The sequence below is a fragment of the Cebidichthys violaceus genome, unplaced genomic scaffold (genome assembly GCF_023349555.1).
Source record: "Cebidichthys violaceus isolate CVI_PGR_0920_01 unplaced genomic scaffold, fCebVio1.0.p SCAF_20, whole genome shotgun sequence".
NCBI classification, from domain to species: Eukaryota; Metazoa; Chordata; class Actinopteri; order Perciformes; family Stichaeidae; genus Cebidichthys; species Cebidichthys violaceus.
In genome coordinates this window covers 10,704,173-10,729,129 of record NW_027176373.1, presented here as the reverse complement: position 1 = coordinate 10,729,129, position 24,957 = coordinate 10,704,173, and the positions used below count along the sequence as shown (strand labels likewise).

At 41.4% G+C, this 24,957-nt stretch overlaps 4 protein-coding genes across 5 annotated transcripts in view; 2 read left to right on the top strand and 2 right to left on the bottom strand.

The window, feature by feature from the left end:
- The first annotated feature begins 1,578 nt into the window (after window positions 1-1,578).
- Window positions 1,579-11,378, top strand: slc6a7 (solute carrier family 6 member 7). The gene is made up of 14 exons (XM_068716294.1): window positions 1,579-1,839; window positions 3,281-3,515; window positions 3,980-4,111; window positions 4,685-4,895; window positions 6,144-6,282; window positions 6,407-6,541; window positions 6,666-6,769; window positions 6,856-6,980; window positions 7,290-7,402; window positions 7,494-7,631; window positions 7,730-7,829; window positions 8,041-8,159; window positions 8,978-9,151; window positions 9,320-11,378. Exons 1-14 carry the CDS (start codon window positions 1,774-1,776, stop codon window positions 9,488-9,490), a joined length of 1,962 nt encoding a protein of 653 aa, XP_068572395.1. The 5' UTR covers window positions 1,579-1,773; the 3' UTR covers window positions 9,491-11,378.
- Window positions 11,379-12,339: 961 nt separating this feature from the next.
- rb1 (retinoblastoma 1) overlaps window positions 12,340-24,957 on the top strand; it is a 19,908-nt gene continuing 7,290 nt past the window's right edge. Inside the window, exons 1-17 of one of the 2 annotated variants that reach the window (XM_068716292.1) lie at window positions 12,340-12,580; window positions 12,995-13,115; window positions 13,741-13,844; window positions 14,048-14,182; window positions 14,277-14,315; window positions 14,453-14,502; window positions 15,403-15,513; window positions 16,102-16,247; window positions 16,371-16,448; window positions 17,322-17,431; window positions 17,536-17,610; window positions 17,848-17,935; window positions 18,038-18,154; window positions 18,256-18,312; window positions 18,540-18,571; window positions 18,746-18,822; window positions 18,964-19,187. In XM_068716292.1, the coding sequence (XP_068572393.1) occupies window positions 12,474-12,580; window positions 12,995-13,115; window positions 13,741-13,844; window positions 14,048-14,182; window positions 14,277-14,315; window positions 14,453-14,502; window positions 15,403-15,513; window positions 16,102-16,247; window positions 16,371-16,448; window positions 17,322-17,431; window positions 17,536-17,610; window positions 17,848-17,935; window positions 18,038-18,154; window positions 18,256-18,312; window positions 18,540-18,571; window positions 18,746-18,822; window positions 18,964-19,187 (1,671 nt within the window). In that variant the 5' untranslated portion in view covers window positions 12,340-12,473. Of the gene's footprint in view, window positions 12,581-12,994; window positions 13,116-13,740; window positions 13,845-14,047; window positions 14,183-14,276; window positions 14,316-14,437; window positions 14,503-15,402; window positions 15,514-16,101; window positions 16,248-16,370; window positions 16,449-17,321; window positions 17,432-17,535; window positions 17,611-17,847; window positions 17,936-18,037; window positions 18,155-18,255; window positions 18,313-18,539; window positions 18,572-18,745; window positions 18,823-18,963; window positions 19,188-24,957 lie in introns of both variants that reach the window. The other variant, XM_068716291.1, reaches the window with a different exon arrangement.
- Window positions 19,912-20,918, bottom strand: LOC137876584 (lysophosphatidic acid receptor 6). Its single transcript, XM_068716293.1, has one exon. The coding sequence runs from the start codon at window positions 20,916-20,918 to the stop codon at window positions 19,944-19,946; it is 975 nt and encodes a 324-aa protein (XP_068572394.1). The 3' UTR covers window positions 19,912-19,943.
- The window catches only part of LOC137876582 (lysophosphatidic acid receptor 6-like), a 2,201-nt gene continuing 1,084 nt past the window's right edge, over window positions 23,841-24,957 (bottom strand). Inside the window, exon 1 of the mRNA XM_068716290.1 lies at window positions 23,841-24,957. This exon is cut by the window's right edge and continues 1,084 nt beyond it. Coding sequence (XP_068572391.1) covers window positions 24,417-24,957 — 541 coding nt within the window. The 3' untranslated portion in view covers window positions 23,841-24,416.

The window sequence follows — 24,957 nt, the reverse complement described above, 5'->3', positions numbered from 1 at the left end:
CCGATCAAATTGGGCTAAATCTTCATCGTCAACAATGTGATTCTGTAAAGTTCCAATTATGATAATTTTGCTCTGCACCAGCAGCAACAGTGTCGCTTCACTACACTATCCATCGACCCAGATTTGTTGAGTAGGGCTGTTAAGTATAGACACCCAACAGATTGGATGGATTTAGAGAAGCATCAGGAGCTTATGTGGATTAAAGAGTCCACGAGTTGCTACTAAGAAAGAAAAAGAGCCACTCAACATCACACTATCAGAACTATTATGGACAACAGGCTATTTACAGAAGCCTTGGTTGAGTCATGTAAAATATCTCCCTCTGTAGTGTTAATTGGTAGATTAGATGTGTTTTCTCCTCGATACGGCCCTTACTATATCAGTTTATGTTCATTTTATTGGGAGGAGCTATTGTTTCCTGTGCAGCGGCTCTTATTTGAAATGCTATTGCTGAATGACTGTGGGTGATTGTTTTCAAATGTGAGCCAACCTGACTCACTCATCACACCCAAGGAAGTCGTACTGAGAAGTGTGGTCGGAAATGTTTCTCTCCTTCTCTCTCTCTCTCTCTCTCTCTCTCTCTCTCTCTCTCTCTCTCTCTCGCTCACACACACACACAAGCAGATTAACACAAGATGTTGAGCTTCCCTTTCAGCCATGTGAAACCTAAAATTCTCCTCCTTTCTCACCCAAACCCCAAGGCTGCTCTGTTTTTGTTTTGTTTACAGTAACCACAAGCATAAAGTTATATTCAATCCATTGACACTAAACTAACTGACTACTGGACATTAGTATGTGTTTACTGCCACATGTAATCTTTTTATAACTGGCTGAGCTTTTGGGGACAATACCACCACCTTTAATCTCACAATTGTTGTTTTTTTTTTTATTGTGAAGCAACTGCAGAATGTTGAGCATCTATAAAGTGCATGCACTTCTCACACACAAAGTCTGGCATTTCAGACGGATATTCATCTATATACTGTATTTCACATATTCAGTAGCCAACAAGATCAATGTATTAATAATATTATTATTTAATAACGATTTGTCTTGTCACTTTTTAAAATACATGAATAGACAGATGGGACATTTTAAAGCAGCAAAATCATGAAACAATGCCACAGGGCATTAACTCAGGGCACTAAACAGTTATTCACTTACTGTTTAGAACTAATGGTCAAGAATTAACTTTTAGGTATAACGTTATGTACCTGTTCATGACCTCAAAGTAGGCCTATTTTTAAAGTAACATCATAGCTGGTAGGCTACTAATGTTGTTGATTCTGTTGGTGGTGTGACCCAGGGTCCATAACGATTTCATAATATTACATAATTTGATGGTACAACAAAACATTACACTTAATATTATTTTCATAAGAAAATGTATAATTTGGTTTGAAAAGAAATGGAAGACAGCCTCCAAAACGTGCCTGAATCAACTCTGCCGTCATCTCACACACAGCAAAGCAGGTAAGGGAGGAGGTGTCTCCTCACCCTCCCTCCCTCCCTCCCTAACTGTCCTGCACTTGCGCCGTGCCTCCCCCGACATTCACCACCTCAAGTGTCCTCGCCGCTCACCGGCCTGCTTCCTCATCGCTGATGTCTCCGCAGCCGGGTCACACCGACTGTACTTCTTAAACTGCCACTAAGAAAACTACAGCATCATGGAGCGCTTCTAAGAGGACTCTCCCTTGTAAAAAAGTATGGATTAACGAGTGGCAAATACACCAGTAAAGTACCGCCTGTGCCGGCTGGCGACTTTGGGGGGAAATGCAGGACGAAAACGGCAAAGCGGCGCTCGGGAGCCCCGCTGTACACAGTGCGACCACAGCGCAGGTAGGAGCGGAGAGTATGCGAACTCTTCACCGCCAGGTCCTCAACAAACATATCAACTCTATGTGTATTAAGACTCGTCTCGTGTTAGACTGTGGGACTCCATTACGAGGGATTCAATGGTACCCTCCGGGGCTCCTAGGGGTGAAGGTTACTTGGTCGTTTCAGGGCAGGTAACGTGTATTTAGAATAAGAAGCGGTCCAACCAGTCCGTCCACATCGCGCTCACCTTTCAGGCTAGTCTTCCTGCACCGATACAGTCACACTGTAGACGGTACAGATACACCATGTGTACTCAGCACCAGATGTGTTTGCCCTGACTCTTCTCAAGTCTTTACACAACAGACACACTTACATTTAACACTATAAGGCATGTTGGCATTCTGGATTTGAGTTTTCTCCCGAGCTTTGTCCCAATTAGACGATTCAGGATTTTGTCCTTTTTTATTTTATTTATTTTTTGCAATTATAGAAAGTCCTCAGTAAAAGGAATTATTCATTCAGTTTTTTTTTAGCATGCAACGATTAGTTGTTTAATCAGTTAGTAGGGGTGTAATAATCCGACTTTTTCTAGTCCGGATACCGAGAGTAATACCTGGGCTTTGGGCATCGGATCGGCCAGTGTTTACTGTATGCCTCACTGTGTGGAAGTGACTGAATCATTCTTATATGTAAGGCATCAGACTTGACGTAAACATTGCTTTCCTAATGTAACAAATAATCAATGAATTGAATTCAAATTCCAGTTTATAATCTGTATAGTATTCAAACATTAAATTGAATTGATTGGCCCCATCGTCACCGATACCCGATCCAGCTGTTTGAGTCAGTATCGGCCTGATGTTGGTATTGGTGCATCCCTATTGATTAGTTGATGGACAGAAATAGCCAACAATTTATATCATTGATTCATTGTTGCAGTTGTTTTTCAAGCATTAATACCAAACATTATAGTTCCAGCTTTTCAAATGGGCGAAATAAGTATAAGCATGTGTTATATGTTTTGTAAGCTGTTTAGCACAGCCTTTGATGCTGTTGATATAAACAAATCTAAGAAAAACATCACAACTTGGATGACTAAAAACGTATGCATTACTTTTAATGAAACTGTATAGTTATCGTATTTGTGTCATTGGCGTAGTTGATTAACTATTCATATGTAAACACTTAACAATGACGGTAACAGCACTTAAAGCAGAAGTCCTGCCGTTATCTGTTAATCAGACTTCCTCCCTGAGAGCTGACATGACAAAATAGTTCCTCTCTTCTTGAGAGATGGATGACCTGCGGGAAGGAAGAGGAAGAAGTAATCTAGTTGATGTCATATTTACATTGTAACCAGCGAATGTTTGGTGTTTTTACTTGGTAATGTACTCAAACTAATAATGAATTAGAATTCTCATTGATTCATTTTCCGTTGTTTGATTTATTTTATTTACTCTAGAATTCAGTCCACTTGAACGGGCATACTGTCACTCAAAATGGCCACAACTCGACAGCTACACCTTCACGTCAGCCAGAGTGTGACTCCAGAGCCCAGAGTCCTGCTCCAGTTCCAGTGATTATCCCAAGGGAGCAGTGGGGAGGGAAGTACGAGTTCCTGCTCTCCTGTATCGGGTACTGCGTGGGACTGGGGAACGTGTGGCGGTTCCCGTACCTTTGTTATCGCAATGGAGGAGGTGAGCGGTCTATAAGCACGTACACTGCCCTCTGAAGTCTCAAATGCTTTAAATGCCGTATGTCTGTATTGATTTGTTACACCCATTTGGGCAAGAGGCCCTCTCTTGCCCTGCCCTTGGGTGTGCACTGTCTTCCTAATCATGCCAGCAAATTTTCCACACTCAGTCTAGAGCTCTCCATGGCAGTCCAAAACATTTGCTAATCCTATAGGTTTTCCTTGATTACACACCAGACACAGGGTCCGCCTGTCTAACGCAGCCCAGTGCACTGTGCATCTCCATCTGAAACATGTTGGAGCTTGACTAACAGTGAAGCTGAATTCAGTCTGTGAAGCGCCACCTAGACGGAGAGTGTGTTAGCTAACCTGCCTGTACAGGCCGTCTATATGTTGCTGCACAAAACAAGTGGATGTCTCCCCAAGCACCACTGTTCCTCAACCTGTCGTATTTTTTATTCTTCGCAGGCGTGTTTCTCATCCCCTACTTCATTATGCTGTTCGTCACGGGTGTTCCACTGTTCCTCATGGAGCTAAGTTTAGGCCAGTATGGAGCGGCCGGCCCCATCACTGTGTGGAAATGCTGCCCTCTGCTCAAAGGTAACACCCCTCCTGTATCATCGTGCTTTTGAGCCCAGTATTCACCTACTTACAGACACTGTAATTCAGTGTTTGGAGAAATCATGTCAGGGTGGGGACTCGATGTAATTAGTAAGACGGTGTTAAATGTTATAGAGATATTGCATCGCAGTTCTACAATAATTCTCCTGGAATCTTGATCATCCGGTTTGAAGTGAGCAGGATCTCAAGTTGACGTCAATATGCCCGTGTCACCAGTAAGCCCAGGTTAACGTTATAGTTAAGGAAAATAACTGGCTGAGTCACATCACGTCATCACCTCACGAAAATGCCTCAGAGCTCTGCAGCTGCTAAATATAGATATCTGATAAAGAACTCTCTTAGAACCAGAAATAGTGCCAGAAATGTTTTTTTTTATCATAAGTAGTATTTTTATTTTTAACCGGAAGGAGTGATACACTCTGAGGTGTTCATTAAATATATATTTTTTGTTTCAGGGGGTTCATAGCGACCTGTATACTGAAACGGTATCCTTACATAAGAGTGCATATCCAGTTTTTTCTGAGATATTAAAGGCTGTGTCTCTCCCTGTAGGTATTGGCATTGGGATGCTCTGTGTGTCCACGCTGGTGTGTCTATACTATAACATCATTATAGCGTGGACGTTTTACTACCTGGGCAGCTCGTTCCAGAGCCCTCTGCCCTGGTCCTGTGATGCTGCAGCCAATGTGGGTCTCTGTGGAAACGCCACCACCGGTAATAGCTCCACTGGTCACAACCTCAGCCCCACAGAAAAATTCTGGAAGTAAGTTTGTCTTTCTTATTTGTGAAAAAGCCTCCTCTACAAGTTTATGCAGGCTGTTTTGAAACAAATGACCCATGCATCTTCATGTTTATTTTTGTGTTATTTTATATTACACATTTGTCCACTGCTTTTTGACGGACACGTAAATAGCTCTAGCAGTATGCTGCATACACACCCTGATGAAATACTTTGTTTTTCTTTAACAAACACATGTATTCATTGAATGGACTCTTCAAACTGGTTATTTTGTCACCTTTTCAGCTGTTATTACTTTGGACTTGGCAGCAACCCCTTATGATACCTGGAAATATATTGCATCACACAGTCATAACACCTACACTATATATATATATATATATATATATATATATATATATATATATATTAAAACTTCCAATTTGCCAATAAAAATCCTTGTGTTTTATAACAACAGTTGTAAGGCCTTATGACTGTAATAGTTAAGTATCACAGTTACTCCTCAGATCTCTGAATACATTTAGCAGCCATAGTACCTCAATGACAGCTTACGGTCTGTTTCAAGTAGAGGTAAGGGTTTATTGATATATGGCAAACAAACCAAATGGTTCATACAGAGGCAAGGTACAATATCTAGGGCAGTTTGTTGACCCCATCACCAGAGGAAAAAAAAAGCAAAGCAGGCATTCAGAGTCTTTGAGAAAGGCAACTCTCCCCTTGATGAATCTTTCCATCCCCACTTCCTACTACTGACTTGACGTGTGTGTGTGCTCTGCTGCGAATACCGGGGATTAGTCAAATTAAATGGATTAAATTGAATTGAATTGAACTGAGAAAAGGTGTAGCTGCACAAAGAGAACAGAAACCATTGTTGGTAGAGCATCTCAAATGAATTGCGTGGGACTAAAGGGCTGTCAGAACAGATTACATACTCTTGAATGCTTCTAACGACAGAAATACCTGACTTCATGTCTATCGCTCTCCTCCCCTCATACTGTATCATAGTTTGTAAAGCACTGTGTAATACATGACGGTGTTCATGAATATACGTATATGTTGAAATCTGCCAAGTAATGGATAATGTAGAGTGCTATGAACAATGGTCTTTTTCTTCAGACAGATGCCTTCACTCACACTCAGTTATTAATAAATCCACCTTAACGACCGGGCCCTGTTCACTGTGCGTCAGTCAATGCGTTACAATGTGTAGCAATAGGTATGGTAAGAGGTGTGCTGTTTTACATGCTTGTGCTTGACTTGTGTGTCTTGCAGCGAGCAGGTGCTGGGTGTGGTACACAGCGAGGGCCTCCACGACCCAGGCCCTGTCCGGTGGCAGCTGGCCCTGTGCCTCCTGGCTGCCTGGGTCATCATCTTCCTGTGTATACTCAAAGGCATCCACAGCTCTGGCAAGGTGAATCAACACAAAGTTGTCATTGTCAGCTCCCACAAAGCGCGCACACACACACACACTCACACGATCCTGCCCTTTTGCTGCCATATCCTGTCTAATGTGTCTGTGCCGTCTGTGCTTTCAGGTGGTTTATGTAACGGCTACCTTCCCATACTTTGTGCTCATTGTTTTGATCATCAGAGGTGCTACACTGGAGGGCTCTCTTCAGGGCATTGCCTTCTACCTCACACCAGACTGGAGCCGATTAGCCAACGCACAGGTACTTCTGATGGTAGACCGGCACACATGAGGCTGAACAGTCCGTGACGAGGATTTGTTGCCGGTTTATAGAAAACTAGATATTTTTCGTTGTTTAACGCATATTTCTGTCTGATGCATTGCAGGTGTGGAATGACGCGGCCTCACAGGTCTTTTACTCGTTAGGTATTGGCGTTGGAGGGCTGCTTTCTATGGCCTCTTACAATAAGTTTGACAACAATGTCATCAGGTGAGTTTGTACTCTGATGTACCATTTGCTCTGTTGTTGCGTTAATGGTGGGTTCATTCTCTTAATCGTGGTTATTTTGATTTTAGGGACACTTTGATTATCACCGGAGGAAACTGCGGCACCAGCTTCTTTGCAGGTTTTGCCATATTCTCAATCCTGGGTCACATGGCATGGAAGAAGGGAGTGCCCGTCGGGGAGGTGGCAGATTCAGGTAGTTACTGTGCTCATTTTGTTCGGCAAACCATCTTTATTCCAGATGTCCAGACTGACTGAATAGAGCATTTTGAACAAAATCTGAATCTTAACTATGTACAATTTTGAATTTTGAGACTGAAAATGTTGTTGATGGGATATGTGTGTATTTTTGTGTCCATCTTCCTTCTGAGGCTCCATTTCTTTGTGCAAAGTGGCCTCTATTACAGAGCGGTTTAACATTTTTACTTAATTATTTAAAATAATTTCATGCATTTTGTATTAAACGTCTGTGTAATGACCTTGATGTATTCCTATTTGCCGTCAGGTCCTGGGTTGGCCTTCGTTGCTTACCCAGAGGCCCTTGCTCTGCTGCCGGGCTCTATATTCTGGTCCATTATGTTCTTCCTCATGCTCTTTATGCTGGGGATCGACACGCTGGTAAGGCCTAATACCACACAAAGACGTTAGCAGAAATAAAGATGTACGAGTCTCAGTGTGTTTCAAACCTTCTGCTCTGCTGCTTTCACAGTTTGGCAACATGGAGGGCATCACTACGGCCGTGCTGGATGAGTTTCCGCACCTCAGATCAAACACGCTGCACAAGTCCTTGTTCTTGGGCGCTCTGTGTTTTTGCTTCTACCTAATGGGTCTCCTGTTAGTGACTAATGTGAGTGTGCTACACTGTAGTAAGTGATGCATGAGGCTGCAAATGCATCTTCTCTGTGATCCCTCTCCAATTCACCTTTGCTGTCTGTGTCTTCATAGGGAGGGATTTATTGGTTCACTCTCATTGACTCCTTCAGCACTAGTTTCGGCCTCATCATCATCACCCTCTTCATGTGCATTGGCATCTCCTTCTTCTACGGTAGCCCATTACACACCCCTAACCTTCTCATCAAACTCCTCTAACACCACATCATCGCTCCGAGTGCCCTTCTATTTTTTCATTATTTATTTATTGTATCAGTGTCCACCATTTTGTCAACACATTGAACGCATGATCTGTTATGCTCTGTTGTCCTGGTGATATCTTCCAGGGCTCCTAACACGCAACTCTTAATGAACATTTCTGTTAGGAGTCAACCAGTTCTGTCAAGACATCATTGATATGATCTGCCCCTGCCCTGGCTGGTGCATCAAAGTGCTGCTTTACTTCAAAGCATGCTGGGTTTTCTTCACTCCATTTCTTCTGCTGGTGAGTAAGCTCACAAGTATTAATAGTGATATTTGTTGTTAGTAGATGCAGGACCAATGTGACATCCACATTGGTTATCCACAATTAGTATGACAAATGCTTTTCAGAATCTATCTATTAATCCATCATAAATGCAGTTGGCGTATTGTGTTATCTGATATCTATTTCTAAAATCCAAATGCACTGACATTAATAGGTTTTGTATAATGTTTTCTAAATCAAGGTTATTTTGCTAAAGTAAGAATTATGACTAAATTGATGCAATGACCTTATTCTAGCCTTTCAGTATTGTTGGTTTGCATCAGTTGCACAATCCATGTTACGTAACTCCCTCTATTATTTCTGCCGCTCTAGAAGCAGGATTACCATTTACAGTAATGCCACTTGATATAGCAATACCTTTTTGATGCAACCTTTAAATGTACTGTATTGTTTCACTTACAGTCAAAGGGTAATTTGATAAGGGGTGAGACACTGAGCTGTCCATGGAAGTTAAAAACATCCCATTAAATGACTAAAGAGTTTATCGTTAACTGAGGGAGAACACAGTATGATACCTCAATTACCAACTGCTACAAAAGTTCCACCAAGAAAACTTAAATAGCATCACTACATTGAAATGAAGCCAACTGTGCTGGAATCTCCACAATAGCAGTTGTGAATAATTCAAGAGGAGAAACTGACATTCAATCTGAGTCCCCCCCACTGTAGCATTTCTCTGTTGGCCTTCTCATTCACTCTTCTGCTGCCATTGTGGCTTTTTTGTTTGGATGACACATTCCTCTGCTCACCCTGTGCCTTTCCCCTTGCGGCTGTAGTTCATCCTGACCTACATCTTCATTGAGATGTACAACACATCACTCCACTACGGGTCCTATGTGTATCCACGCTGGGGTAAAGCGCTGGGAGTGTGCATGGGCGCGACCTGCTGCCTACAGATCCTCATCTGGGCCATTGTGGCCATCAGCAAGGAAACTGGAACACTGAAAGAGGTCAGTAGCAGCACTATGTCATTCTGTCACTGTGAGGTCCGGTTGCACCTCTGCCATGATCACACCTACTGTCACTGCTGTATCCGTTTAAACACACAGCGCAACACTGGTAGATGATGACCTGTGTAGGAGGGTTTATGACTGCCGTCTCTTGCCTCTCTTTTGCAGCGTTTCCAGAAATCGATTCGACCGCTGAACTCCTGGAGGGTGAACAACTTGAACAACAGCAATAGATTAGAGGAGCGCATGGAGCCCGAGAGGGTGGAAGCTCCGTTCACCGTCACGCTTACGGATATGGACTTTACTGCAATGAACTGGGAGGTGGGAAGCCAGGCATGACAGCACAAAGAGCAGTGATGAACAAACTACGTTGTCAGGAGACAGAGGAATTTATGATTTTTTGTTTTTATGTTATTCGCGCCAGCTAGGCTCTGGTTGCCGTGTCTGAACAGACTGTGTGTCCTGCAGGGCAGTGTGGATTGTTGCTTTATTTATACTATTATGTATGTTGGAATTATATTTTTGTAACTTTTTTTTTTTACATTGTGTAGAATGTACGGTTACAACTGTAAACTTTGGATCATCTTTATCTTAGATGGTATAATAGGACTCTATCAGGACATTTGGATGTAATGATCCTGAAGGGTATCTGCTGGTTATATTTATTATCATAGAAGCATAGTACAATTAATTTTCACTGACAGCAGTCAACAGCAGCTGAAGGGACCAGACGTCAAAGAGGGTGGGGGGGCAAAAAAGTGCAGTGTCTCTGGACTGTTACCTTCAACAACCACGATGGACGTGGAAAGGTGACCACGAAACATGGGCCTGCCAGAATAAATGCTGCACCGAGTCAGGAATATTTTTAAAAACAAATGATTACTAGAATTACTGATGGATTAAATATATCAATCTTTTTTTTTAAAACTTGTAAACAAAAAAGGAACTATTAGGTACAGTCCATGCGTCCATATGCCTTGGCGGAACATCTGGATTTCAAATTGCCAGTTCCTGCAGAAAATGCAGCCATCAGTTGACTTTGTTGCTCAGGATACATTGATTTTATCACATTTAAAACCACCTACCTAGTGGGACTGTCTAGCTATCCTTTGTTTTCCTTCAAAAATAAATTGATGGAGTCAGTGAGTATCTACAGAAGAAGGTTTTTTTTTTTTAATGTTTACTGGAACTTGGCTTTGACAGTTCTTCATTGTCAATTTCCCCTCTAAGCACAAAGCCCTCCTTTAATCATTGTTTAGCATTGGTTACATGTATTATTTGGAGGGACACTCATTGGTTAAATGTATTACCCCTTTCGAGGACATGATTATTGTCATTGTATCAATCTTTCTTACATTTCTCACAAGTTTCTGAAGGCGCAAATGTTACTCTGATTTGAGGACCTGCTTCGAGAAGAAATTCACATCAGATGTTATTTATTGGAAAATTACCCAAACCATTTAATTTATAAATGTTAATGGGCAAATATTTTACAAATATTTGTATTAGACCCTATGCTAGAAATGCCCAATGATATTAAACTTGGGACATAAAGGAAATAATATGATAATAAGTTAAGATAAGATAATCCTTTATTAGTCCCGCAGCGGAGACATTTACAGGATTACAGCAGCATATAGTGTAGTGCAAATAAGACAAACAAGATCAAAACAAGTATTATAGATAAGTAATACAAATAATATGAAGAATTATAAAAAGACCTCACCCAGATGAGACAGTTCACTTGGACACATCAGTCGCATGAAGGTGTTTATCTTTTGAAGTGTCCAGGATAAAACGGTTTTCTAGGGCATATGTGCTCTCTTTTGTGTCTTGTTGCAAATAAGTGGACGATGACTGATAAAAGAAACCTGTCTGAAACCCTATCTGCAATACCTACATTTTTAAAACGCTTTCAGTCACATGAAACTTTTGATTTGTGTGTATTTATAATAAGCATCATTGTTTTCTCCCTCAGAGCATATTTAATGCAGGATCACTACTTTTAAACCTTTGGTTAAGAACATGTTAATATCCTTTGTCTTAGGATTGTATGATCATGCCATGAAACTCCTCTAATTTTAGCAAATCTTTTTGCCTTCATACACCTTGTTGCCATTCTCTTGCATATTGATATGCACTACGATTAAATATTAGTCTTCCTTTTTTGTGACTTTTGGATATTTTTCTTTCAAAGATGTCTAATAAAAACTAGTTGTGAGATGATCGTATGAAGTCAAGATCAGTTTTATTTATTTTATATTGAGTTTGTAGAGTTGCCTATATAATATCAGTTTTGAAACAAACTAATGGTGATCATATGGTGGCCTGCTGGTGAAAGGATACACACAACAAATACACTCAGGGAACAATTGGCTATTTTAAATGGAATTCAATTGAGGCAACAAAGAGGATGTGTTCTTTGTCTGTGACCCAAAGTGTTACCAAACCTGACAATCATTTGAAATAAAAATAGTAACACTAGTGATTATTACCACAAGAGGGCAATAGTTGCACAAACATTAAGGTGCAGAGTAGGCACATTTAATCCAATGTGTTTTAAAGATGTTACAGTAGCCAAAGAGAACTGATTGAAGCCTACGTGACAATGCTGATATGAATGTTCCCTTGATAAATGAAGAAAGTTAAAATATCAGTGCGTAATAACATGTAGAAGGAAGTGAAAACAAACATACAATGCAAACAAAACAAAATGAGGACGCAGGGACTTTATAATAGACATATGTACGTTCTACATCATCAAATAATAACTATACATACATTAGATTAGCTGAAATGACCGCCTACTTTCCATTTACAGTATGGATAGTGGTTATGGCGGGATAAATGCTAATGAGCGGATGTTGCGTAGATATTTTCCCGCGTTTTCATCTGGTGGGTTTGGGTTCGTTCGATTGCGGTGTGTCACGTGATCCATGTGAAAGGACACTCACAGGGAGTTAAAGAAAAATGTAACGCTATAACCGGGTTATCTAATGGAACTATCGACAGTGCACGGTTTAAACAGACATACGAGCATATACACCCAATGAGCTGGTTAGTATACACGGAGTTGTAAACACTGACGTGTTGTGCGTCTAAAACGTGAGATTCTGGCGGCCCTGATACTCCGCGGCGCACAGCTGTGATACAAAACGAACATCCACTTCAAAACGCTTTCAGGAAGTCAGTTAAGTTTTGTTGTATTGTTGCCACGGAACTCGCGCAGTGGTCTTTAAACTCAGCAAACCTCATTCATTGCCTTCAGAACATAGTTCTCTTTTTAATAAATATATTACCTATAAGGTAACCGTGCGCCAAGATGCCACCTAAAAAGCGCAACTCAGGGACGACACAGAGTAAGGAGGTGAAAAGGGCTGAGAGTGTTTCTCCAGACAAGAAGGAGAGTCCAGAGTTATCATTTAAAAAGTAAGACGTTATTTTTTGCCGCATTACAATCTCAGCAGTCAGTGAATTAACGTGTGTTGTTTACTGTGTAAAGTATGTTTACATTGTACCCCGGTGTTTAGCTAGTTTGAGCTAATTTTCCTCTGGCCAACGTTAGCTTGGTAAGTGGCTGACTAGCTAGCTCATTTTAACTAAGTCAGGCCTGTAACGTTATTTAGAGCGAATACCAGTGAGCCTCAACGTCTCGAGTATAACTAACGTTATCTAGTCTTGTGTAGAATGAGCTGTAACGCTGTTACAACATACAAATACATCTCTGAGTCTGACACACACGTTGGCTAACTGAGGTTGTTTTTAAACCGTGCGCTTGTTTTGATGTCCTGAAAACGGTGCATGTGTTCTCCATGATGTTGATTTATGGCCTCCATCCTCCAGACACAGAGACAAGGATGTTGAGTTTGTGACCCTGTGTAAGAGCCTTCATGTGACGGACCTGGTGTGTGACCGTGCCTGGGCGCTGTGGAAAACCGTTCAAGAGTCTATGGATGAAATCGCTGTATGTATTTAGTCATGAGTCAGTACATTTGCAATGTTGTGATCCTGTTGACTGTCCTGGTGGAACAAAGGAAATGGCATGAGTGGAAATTGAATGCTATGGTTGAGTACAAAAGTATCCCCTTTTGAAGACACCTCACTTTTCTCACATCACTCTGTTTATACTGCCTGATCAGAATAAAATGCCCACTCTGGCATCCAGGCCACAACCATTAATATGACCATGCCCTCACTCAATTTCAAAGGTATTCAAAAGGTGCAAGCTACTCAATTGCATTTCTTACAGATGCATTGCACATAATAAGCAGACATCTCTCTTGTCACAAGTCGTCTGTTATTATCTTTGTTAGTGTTGCCAACATGCCACAGTATACTATTCTGGTGATGTGGCACAGGGTGTAGTGTGTGATCTTCCTGGCATGTGGTGGTTGGACAAAACTCTCTTTCTGCAATTCTTAACTATAACAAAGGTGGACAGAAGAACACACATGCCTTGTTATAACAGATCTATTGGATTTATGTTTCAGATATAATATTAACGTTCCCCTCCAGGATAACAGTGATTCAAATAATATTGCATGTTATATTTAAATTGTAAACATTTTAAAAAAAAAATGTCATTTCAGGACAGTCAGAAAAGGGTCTGGGGGGCTTGTCTGTTTGTGTCGGCGACAGAGGTGGATGTCGCCTGTTTCACATTAACTCAGGTTCTGAAAGCAGTCCATCTGAAGTGAGTACTGCTTATGCATGTTCCTGGAAAATACTCATACACATCAATGCATGTAATATGAGTCATTTGATTAGACATGGCTGCTCTTTAGACCATGGTTCATATACAAGGTTTGGTTGAAAGAAATTAAGATTAGCTGTTAATCTGAATCCTTTGCATTTTTATTTTCTATGTCACACACATATGAACTTGTTTTTTTGTAGTGTAAAGCAGTTCGTGGCTCTGGTGAGGAAGTTGGATGTGAACCTGGATACCATAAGCACCAAGGTGAACTCAGCACTGACACGACTGGAGAAGAAGTACGACGTGTCGCTGGCTCTCTACCAGCGGTTTGAGAAGTGAGTGAACCCATCAATGCAGCACAGGTTCTTCACTCATGTCGACCAGTTTAGGGCAAAATTATAATCGATAGCAATATTTCTTTTGTTTCAGAACGTGCAAGAATATCTTTGCTTTGGCTTCTGATAATCAGTAAGTTGGAGACTCTTTAACCACATGTGTGAAATGTGCCTGTCACTCGTTTATGGTCTTGTGTTGGATAATTGAGTGCTTGTTATAGAAGATATGATACAGCTTCATGACTAATGTTTCAGTGTCTTTTTTCCAAGGGAGAGGGAGACCATGCGGAGCTGCTGGACAATGTTTCTTTTAGCGAAAGGTAAGTTAAAGGGTAAATTTGGTATATTTCAACCTGGACCCAAACTAACTGACTAATAGGGACAACAATTTCTGAAACTAGTCCAGTATTGAGCGAGAACACTTCAGATGGCAGCTGCTCCTGGTCTTCAATGTAATCCTATTGGGGCAAGCTGGCACAGCACTTTATGTCTATTAAAAGTGCTTGTTTTTACCATAGCAGACATTATAATTGTCTGACAACATTATGACAAGAGTCTCGCTCAAGGAGAAGTCTTGTTCTGAAATCTTGCGAGGTGGCGTTCTGCTGTTGGAGTTATTTATACGATTTTCAATGTCATAGCTAAATATTTAAAGTATTTCGACAACGTGGATGAGGACTTCTCCTATAGTGGGACTTAGATACAGTAACAAACAGACCGGATCAGGTGATGGGTAAAGAAAAACATTTTATTTCTCTGTAGGGTCCATTACATGAAGTCGTTCATGAGAAGAAACAACTTCACTGTTAGTGTTCGTAACACTACGTTGATGCTGCTCACTAGCTCTTTATGCCTCGTTTTGCGGCTGCTGGTTACAGTGTTGTCCCTCATTACTGGATTCATTTAAAAAATCGTTGTCCTCATCAGTCACTTAGACACAAAAACATGGGAAATAGGGTCCATGTTGAAAAACAGCAAAGTTACACTTCGAGCCTTTAAACATTATTAACAAGAACAAGTAGGATCAAGCTGTTAACACACTTGATGGAACATATTACATGTCACTCCATCTTCTACTTTCCATCCTTCCTTCCTCTGTCATGCTCAGCCGTAGAGCTCAAGTGAATGTTTTTCCTCACGGTTACAGTTCAGTTGTTTCTGGTCTGCAGCGGTAGTATTGTGAGGCTAATTCTCATGTGCTGCGTCTCTGCTACTTGCAGGAAGGGCCTTGCAGATGGAGGATGACCTGGTCATATCATTCCAGTTGCTGCTTTGTACGCTGGAGTTCTTCATCAAGCGTTGTCCTCCAGACCTTCTGCAACCTCTTTACAGTAAGCTCCTGTGTCATTTACTTCAACCCGCCTGTATTTCATAAACTTTTCTGACTTCTCATCGTGCAACAAGGTCTTCAAGTCAAGTGTAACGTCAAATAATCTATTTAAAAAAAGACTGGAAAAACAATGTTGAGTTAAGATGTAGTATAGTATACTATAGTAGGGGTGCTCTGATACTGATCTCGTATATCAGGCCCATACTGATTCAAATAGCTGGAGCGGTTATCGGTCACAATGGAGCCAATCTATTTGATTCAACTCTATGTTTACACCTACATAGCTGAGGGAGATAACAACAAACATGTTGACACCTGACTTGTAATTCCTGTTAATTTTAAGTTACTGGTGCACAATTTATTGTTTTAATAAGAAATACAAATTCAGTAAATGTACATCTATGAATGTATTTGTTACATTTTGTTTTACAAAGTTAGGAAAGTTTAACGTTTAAGCCAAGCCTGATGTTGCCTTACACATAAAAAAAAAGATGAATGGAAAATGTTATCTCAATATTCTCTGTCATGAAAGGATTTATTGTTTATGACTCTCAGAGATTTTCTATATCCTTGACTGTTTGTCTCTCAGAATCAGCCATCAGCAAAGTTCAGAGCCCTCCGACACGAACATCTCGCCGCAGCCAGAGCAAAGCCAAACCCCGTCCTCTGGAGCCAGAAGTGGATTTGCAGCTTCTCAAAACCTTGTGCAAAGAGAACGAATGCAATGCAGAAGAGGTCTGAGGCCCCCCCCCCCCCCCCTTTTTTTTTATAGTACTTACAGTCATCGTACAAACACATTTCCTGCCCTCTGCCCTTTATGTATTTGGCCTCATTTGTTTATGCAACCCATATTTGCAGGTGAAGAATGTTTACCAGACCAGTTTCTCTGCTTTCCTGGACTCACTGGACCTTTCCAGATCTCCAGATTTCCCTCAGGTAGGGGTGGACACCTGCTCTCCTGTTTGGCTTCACTGTCTGCACTTCACCCACTGTTTCCATTAGTTACCTCTTCCTGCTTGCTATTCCTATTTTTGAATATTCAAGTGTCTGACAGCTGTTGGTTGTTCCCTTTTACTGCTCATGCATGTTTGGTTTCACATACATGGTGTCAGGGAAATGTGTGCTCAAGCAGGGGATCCATTGTGGTGTCTCAGGGTGGTATATTGCAGAGGTAGGTATGAAAACAGAGGACACAGGATGCTACTGTTTGCTGACACTGAAACACAGAGGACACTGGATATATTTATTTTACCCGATTTAAAGGACAGCTGGTGTTATGCATTGTTTACATAGGTGTTTTGTGTAAATAATCTACTCAGTTAATTGATCTGACCTGTGAGGGGCCTGGGGAAATTTGGGGAAAAAAACATATTCCGTTAATTAGATTTTGGGCCTGAGTATTTTACAGCACAGATGTGTCTTAAACTGAGTCTGCAGGAAAGTTTTAGCCTTGCCTCATTTCAGAGATGTTAATATTTTTCAGATTGGGGTCTGATCAGATACAGACAGGCTCTGGCACTGTTGCCATCATTCAATCTTCAGACGAGGTATAAATTGTGCAACAAGGACTCCAGACTGAGCTAGAGTCATTTCTGATGAAGCCAACTCTGGTGAAAGACAAAAATATTGCTGGTGACATAAACAGCTCATGTAGGAAGGGCACCATGCACTGCTTTTGTTTGAGTACAATTTAGCACTTTTGGATTACGGTCAAATTTGATGGAGAACTCTTCAGTCTCTGTTGAACAACCCTGCATGTACAGTTGTATAAAGGAGGCACAATGGGTAACCTGTTATTTTTCCCCACAGACGAAAGACCTCAACCAACAATACGAAGAACACTACCTCAAGAGTAGAGACATTGATGGACGGCTGTTTTTTGACAGAGATGAGACTGTTCTTGCTCCTAAAGTCGAGATGTAATTTCCTCTTTTCTTCACAATTCAGTGTTTTGATGTCGGTCGAGGCAATCTGTTAAAATAATTCACAGACTAAGTGTTTCATAAGCTGCTCCTGTTTTCAGATCACAGGTGGAGAGAACCCCAAAGAAGAACCTGCCAGATGAAGACGTACTCATTCCTCCTCAGACCCCAGTCAGGTGAGCAGTTAGCAGTTACTCACCTGTTTATTGTTCACAATCATAACAGAGGAGAAGGACTGAGTACTCATGTTTGCTTTCAGTAGCACCCGTTTCAACATTTCTACTGATTACATTTGAGATTGTTTTGGGATTACTTGCGCTGTATGGAGATCATTGGGCATGTTTCATTGTGTGAATTGTTCTGAGTTTATGTCTTCCCTTCAGCACCGTCTGATTTTTGTTTTGTCTAATCAGAGCTGCCATGACTTCCATTCAGCAGTTGAGGGGTGATCTCACCTCCAGTGGCGATCAGCCATCTACTAACCTGGCTACATATTTCAAAGTAAGTCTCTACAAGTGTTGCCGCTGATTAAAATGTCCCATAAAACTGCACCGTAGCACCTTAATTTGACGTATTTCCTGTTTTCCTCTCTCCTGTGATCAGAACTGCACCGTGGACCCGACGCAGGATGTGCTGAAGCGTTTGGAGACACTCGGACAGGCGTTCAGCCAGCGGTTTGGTGAGGCGGTCGGCCCGCGCTGTGTAGTACTTGGTTGGCAGGTATGAACGAACACTGAAGAAGACGATGAGCAACAATTGTGAAAACTCACTATGCTCAAATTCTTCTGTGTCTGACTTGTATATTTTTTTTTGTCTTTCAGAGATTCAAACTCGGTGTCAGACTGTATTACAAAATCATGGAGGCAATGCTGAAATCGGTGCTTGTTTGATTTTTTATTTCTTAATTTTCTTCAAATGATGTTGAATTTTAATTTTGTATTTATTTAGAAGTTCTGGATAATTTAAATGTAACACTTTCCAGGTTTGCCCAGTGTGGAGAGCAAATAAATATATCTGAATAGGTAGCTACTCACATGAACTGTACATAACATGACATAAACTTCTGAAATAACTCTGTCATGTTGTTTTACTTCCCAATTTATAGGAAGAGAAGCGACTGTCTGTACAAAATTTCAGGTATGGTTTTTTTTCCAGTTTTTATTCAATTTAATCACAGTTAAGAAGTTAGTCAATGGTGTTGTTGTATTTACTTGTGCGTGCATGCTGTTTGTTGTTTTAATTGTAAGGGGAACTTTAATTAGTAGTGAAGCGTGATTTGCCTTCAGCTAAGTCATGTGATTTCCATTCCAGTAAACTCCTCAATGACTCCACATTCCACACATCACTGTTGGCCTGCGCTTTGGAGGTGGTGATGGCGACGTATGGAGGTGTGTCCTGTAATCCTCTTACAAGTTAATAACAGACGCAGTCACAAACTAACTCTGAAATAACTTTTATTTACAATTATCTTAACACTTCCTGTAGATGTGCAGTAAGTTGTTATAATGTTGTTGTCTCCTCCTGATTAGAGAGCAGTTTTAAGACCGGAGGATATAACCACAGCGGTGCCGGTGACCCACTTGAAACCAACTTGTGTTTCCCCTGGATACTGGATGTGGTCGACCTCCAGGCCTTTGACTTCTACAAAGTCATCGAGAGTTTCATCAAGGCTGAGCCCACTCTGAGCAAAGACATTGTCAAGCACCTGGAGACCTGCGAGAACCTCATCATGGAGCGAATCGCCTGGAGGACGGTCAGTCACTCCCATCACTACGACAGTATGCTAGTACTAGTGTCACAGCATGTCAATGAGGTTCATGCATACACAACATTAACACTCACACACACTAAAAATACACACGTATAGTATTTATTGGCTCATGAGAAGAAAAAAGATCAGCAGTATGTAGTCATTATTACTACAGTTACATAAATGACATAAGATCAACACATAAACTACTCGATAATGTAAAATAACACGTTTTTGACCGTAACTCAAGAATCCACATGCTAATTATGACAATTTCTCACAAATGTCTAAGAGGATAAAGTGATGACATTTTGGACAGACATGGACATAAACTGCAACTTCATTGGTTGACTGAGGCATACAACTGCAAGGCTGTAGTTCTAGTTGTAAAAGGAGGCAGGTTCCTCACAAATTCATTGCATTTCAATATTTCACAAACACATTGAAGTTGTAATGACGAATTATACTGAACAAAATTATTAAGCGGACAATGTGCTTCTTAGCATGGTACTGAACCCCAGGCTGGTGCACTAAAATTAACAAACACACGAATCCTGTTTAACATTGCAGTTCCTGCCAAAAATACAGATAACATATTTACACATGCGGAGTTCTCTTCAGTTTAACTTTCAAAGAAGTGCGCACAGTATGGGTTGTGGGATACTGTATATGAATATACAAAGTCCTGGTCAATTGTATGGAATTTGTTCAATAATGTAGTCCACTGCTCCTATTACAATGATAAAGAAAAAATCTGTGTCACTGGCTGCCACTGCCTCCACTCCCAGGCGCCTCCCTGTGCACCAGGCTGCTGGAGAAGTAGTAGACGAGCGGGTTGAGGCAGCAATTGGAGCTTGCTAGCGATAACACCACGGGGTGCACCGCCTTGGTCACCTTGGCCAGGCCACAGTGGTGCAGCATCCCCACATGTGTGAGGGTGTATCCCAGCAGGTTGACGTGATAGGGGACGAAGCACAGCAGGAAGATGCCTAGCACCCAGTAGATAATTGTGAGGGTGTGCCGACGGCCGCGGTGTCTCGGCCTGCGGAGCACGCTCAGCACTCTGCAGTAGCTGCAGAGAAGTAACGCGGCGGGCAGCAGAAATGACCCCAGGACTAAGCCCAGGGCTGCCAGGATGACGGCGCGATGGTGCCGCGAGGACGGGTCCAGCAGACAGGGCTGGTGTTGGCGAGTGGCTGCAAAGCGCAGCAGAGGCAGACCCACGCTGAGCCCCAACACCAGACACCAGATCCCCCCGCTTACCAGCTGTGCAACACGCAGCCTGCGGAGCGTTGAGGCCAGCGGGTGCACTACAGCGAAGTACCGGTCCACAGCGATGCACACCAGGAAGAAGATGCCCCCGTACAGGCTGATGTATTTGAGGATGAAAGTGAGGTGGCAGTATACCACTCCCTGAGTCCAGCTAGATGGGTCTCCTGTCTTGGAGGACAAGGCCCTGGCCTTTTGGTGGTAGTAGTAGATTCTCAGCGGCAGAGAGATTACAAAAAACAAGTCGGCAGCTGACAGGCTGACCATGTAAATGGCGGTGCTGTTCATGGTGCGGGGAGATACACACAGTCTGCGCAGAACCAGGCTGTTGGTGGCCAACCCCAGCAGGAAGATGATGCCGTAGGACACTTGGTAGAAGGTGAAGCGGTAGCTGGTGTCCACAGTGCAGTTAGACAGAGGAGAGAAGGGTGTGGCTGGCACATCAGTCATATTCCACAGCTCCATGTCCCAAGATAATGTGCTTCCTTTAAATCACTGCGTCGCTCTCATATCTGGAGGAAATTAGATTGGTTGAAGGGAATATAAGATGGGAGGAAGGAACTGGTTGAGTGTCTTCTGCTGTAGTTAAACCTGTGGCAAGTAAAAAGTTAATAAACTCAAAATGCCTGCTGTTTTATGGAATGTAAATTTGCTGAGGTGACATGAATACATGACTACGGCTAACATAGCTCAATTTACATTTGATATGCAAGATAATATGCACCTGTCAATGAGGTTTTAACTGCCACTTCCTGCTCTCATAAAACCAGCAAACATTTGGTTTCATTACATGCAGAGTTTGGGAAAAATAATCGTCTCGCCTTGTAAAACTGTTGCCCCTGCAGTAAATTCAGATTTAGTGAAGTTTACAAAGTTAATCTTTGGTAGAGCTAGTCAGAAGTGTTGATTTAACTTGATTGTCATTTTTTGACTGTAGTTTGTGATATGCAGTTTTTCATCTTTCAGCCAATAACTTTAATTATTAAGGAGGGTTTAATTGTAAGCATTCTTTACCAATTTTTGCTGTGTTTGATGTTTTTTTTTTGTGTGACCAATTCAGCAGGAATTTAGTCCTTTATTAAACAACTCCACACACTGAAGACACAAAATGACCATGAGGAATTACAACTCTAATGCTCTTAAGACACTTTGCCTTTGAACATTAATTTCAAAAATACAATTACAATAAAAAAATACAAGAACGTTGATCCTCACCATACTCTTACTTTCAGTCAGCATTCAGCTTGACTTTTTCTTTTTTTATTCTCAGTAACTTATTTTTTAACATTTTATTTTATTTCGATAACATAAGGAATTGAAAACTTTTTATTTTCAAACCATGATCTTATTTTGCTCCTGACATAAACTATTGTCTGCTTTAATGATCTGAAAACAACTTCTGTATAATCATTCAGTCATCACACAACCCTTAATTGTAAAATTGTAAATTGTAAAAAAAAAAAAAGAAATTTCAAATATTGCATACAAAAAATATTATTCCTCATCTTGTTTTCAGATAAACCTTGATGATAATATATGCATACAGTTAATTGCTGGCTTCATCTGTTTCTCTGCTGTGCGTGTAAAGCTCAAGCACAATCCGTAAAACTGAGAAGAATATCTAAACAGAAAACATCATCACTCACCAGTCTGAGTTTCTCATCGATGACGGTGTGACGAAGCTGGTGTCCAGCAGCAGGATGACTTGTTAGGAGGCTGTAACGGTGCAACATGCTACTGAGTGGAGCCGTTCACGCCTACACTCACACAGGCCAGGGTCTCCCTCGCCCCCCCATCGCTCCACTCCTACGCACACTTCTTGTGGTTTGTTTTCATTACCACTTAGTCAAAATAGTTAATGAGCTTATATCTTTAATGAGTACGGGTCACTAGGTTGGCTCGAGCATAGCCAGTTATCTGGTCTTAACCAACTAGTTTTCGCACACAACTTAATTTGGTCATCGGCCTTACAATTGGGTACAGATTGTTTCATTATCGTCATGTTTATGGCTGCTTGTTAAAAACCCACACAAGGGATTGGAGTTGATCATTAACTATACAGGTAGAGGAATAATTCACTGAAAGAAGGCGCTGTAATCACACGACCGTGTATCTCGTGTGTGTTGGTCTCGAGTCCGGCGCTCTCTGGGGAAAAACAATGAATGAAAATTATGTGAATGTATGTTCTGTCAAAATGTTCGTCTTTGACCTGTGAAAAGATGTAATTCATCTGTTCTCCACTCTAGATCTTTATCAATCAAATTGGGATGTAATTCAAGCAGGGTGGAGTCTGTTTGGATAATTATATATTTATAATACATATTATGACTTAGCTACACACCACTTATCCCTCGTGAGAGAAATTTGGAATTAGATAGAAATATGAATAACAAATGAAGGACACAGCATGTCTTGATCAAGAACTAATTTAGTCTCCTGCACTCAAAAAAAATACATCTTATGTTAAGATGATCATCAGATGCACCAAATTGTACTAATATCATCACTATTATTGTTTATTATTGATATATTCTCAAATATTACAAGGTTTTGTGATTATCATGTCAGCTTTGAGTCATAATGATATTTTCTGCTCAAAACCATTAATCCAGCACAAATATTTAATTTGTGTTGGATAGAGCAAGTCCAGCTGCATCTTGATTAGAAGCCTATTTCTTTATATTACATTTTGTAGTGTTAGAAGCCCAAACATCGCAAGGACGAGACTCAAGTGACGGCTAATTGTTTTATTTGTCTCGAGGATGCCAGTTTTGAGTTTACATTCTGCATTGTTCATCAGATCTGTCTCTTGCAGCAGCCCCCCCCGTGTGCTCTGTTCAGTAAATGTACTCGTCCCTCATGAGGCATGTTGTCGCTCGCCTGCTTACGTTTCACAATCCGGTGCAGAGATGAGTCTACCCTCGTAGTGCAGAGCCTCAGGCTCAGCCTCTCAGCAGGAATGCAGTAGTGCTCGGTCTTGCAGCATGCAGCTCTTACAAGACTGAACAAAATCCAGCTGTTGTGTTATGTTTTCACTTTACCTTTCAGTCAGTAGGAAACAGATTAGATTATTCTCATCCAACTTCAGTAACTTTCAATGTTTTTGTCTGTAATTCCTCGTTTTTAAAGTCCCAGTCTTTTTCACAGATACGTCCACTTATTTAGATAAGGCCATTCACAGTGTTACTGCAGTGTTAGCCGGTGCAATGCATCTGTAATCTACATTTTAAAACGCATTAACTTATTGTGCATTCATGGCACCTGTAGCTGTGTTGACTAATCAGTCTAGACAGATGATTTGGTATCACCAAAAGAGAGTTGAACAACAGGCCCCCTGCTAATGTCAAATATTTAACAACAAGTAGTGAATTTAAAACTCCCAAAACCTTTTAAGTTAACAACTTTTATTTGCTTTCAGTAGAACAGGTAAAGCTCTTATTGAACATGCTGCCACAACTACTTAGGCACGGTACAGTACACTACATAAAACAGAGTTGTAATACTTGTTCAGCATTGCCAAAGCATATTCTTTCTTAGTGAGAATCTGCTCTGAGGAATAAGACTACAATTACAATGTCTTACAAAGCAGCAGTGTACACATGACCACAGCTTTGACACCTGTCATTGCCACTAATACACATCATGAACTCGTGAGAATACAGAGTTTTCAAACTTGTGTGTGGTGAATTGGCACCTTGATAAAGGGTCTTTATGCTGCAACACACTTTGGTATCTTTTAAATGTTTCCTCTTTGACGTGTTCCACTCTTCTGTTGACTGTATATAGATCAGTGTCCTAACTCCCGGTCTCAAGTCTCGGTGGTGTCAAGCAGGCGAGAGAGCGACTCCTTAGTAACCATTGTTTATGTGTTATGATCTTCAAGGCCACTCTGCTTCCACCACTCCACCGAGTTTCACCAGCAATCACTGAATCATTAATCATGTCCCATAAACATAGTCGCCACTAGATCGTAGACTCGTTGTCGAGCGTTTTCGTTCTCAGATTGGTCAGGGTCAGGTGTTTGGGTGCTGTATTCGGACTGCTTTGTGAGCTGTCCATCTGTAGCCTGTCGAATAGCTTGGCACCGTTATGCCATACTGAGGACTTGCGCTTAAAGGAGCTCTGAATGGTCTCTGAGGTGAAGTAGTAAATGACTGGATCAAAGCAGCAGTTGGTCACTGCCAAACACAGAGCGATGGGGTAGATGGTTCTGACCACATCTTCCGCATCGCACCCCTTTAGGACGTTGGTGCGAACCATGGCATAGAAGATGAGATTGACGTTGTAGGGAATGAAACAGAAGCAGAAGATGAGCAGATGCACGACGATCATCCTCAAGATTTTCTTCTTGTTGAGGTGCCCTCCGCGGCTGATGGTTTGGGGTTTACTCAGTGTCCGTAGCACCATGACTGAGCAGAACACATTGAGCATCAGTGGGATGATGAAGCCCACAGTCTCAATAAACACCACCACCCTGGACAGCTCAGTCCTCCACTGTTTGTTT

Excerpts from the sequence above, each read along its gene's own strand:
- slc6a7 (XM_068716294.1), top strand. The coding sequence starts at position 1,774 with ATGCAGGACGAAAACGGCAAAGCGGCGCTCGGGAGCCCCGCTGTACAC. Across the intron at positions 1,840-3,280 it reads ACAGTGCGACCACAGCGCAG|AATTCAGTCCACTTGAACGG; the intron begins GTAGGAGCGGAG and ends TATTTACTCTAG. Across the intron at positions 4,112-4,684 it reads ATGCTGCCCTCTGCTCAAAG|GTATTGGCATTGGGATGCTC; the intron begins GTAACACCCCTC and ends CTCTCCCTGTAG.
- LOC137876584 (XM_068716293.1), bottom strand. The coding sequence starts at position 20,918 with ATGGAGCTGTGGAATATGACTGATGTGCCAGCCACACCCTTCTCTCCT.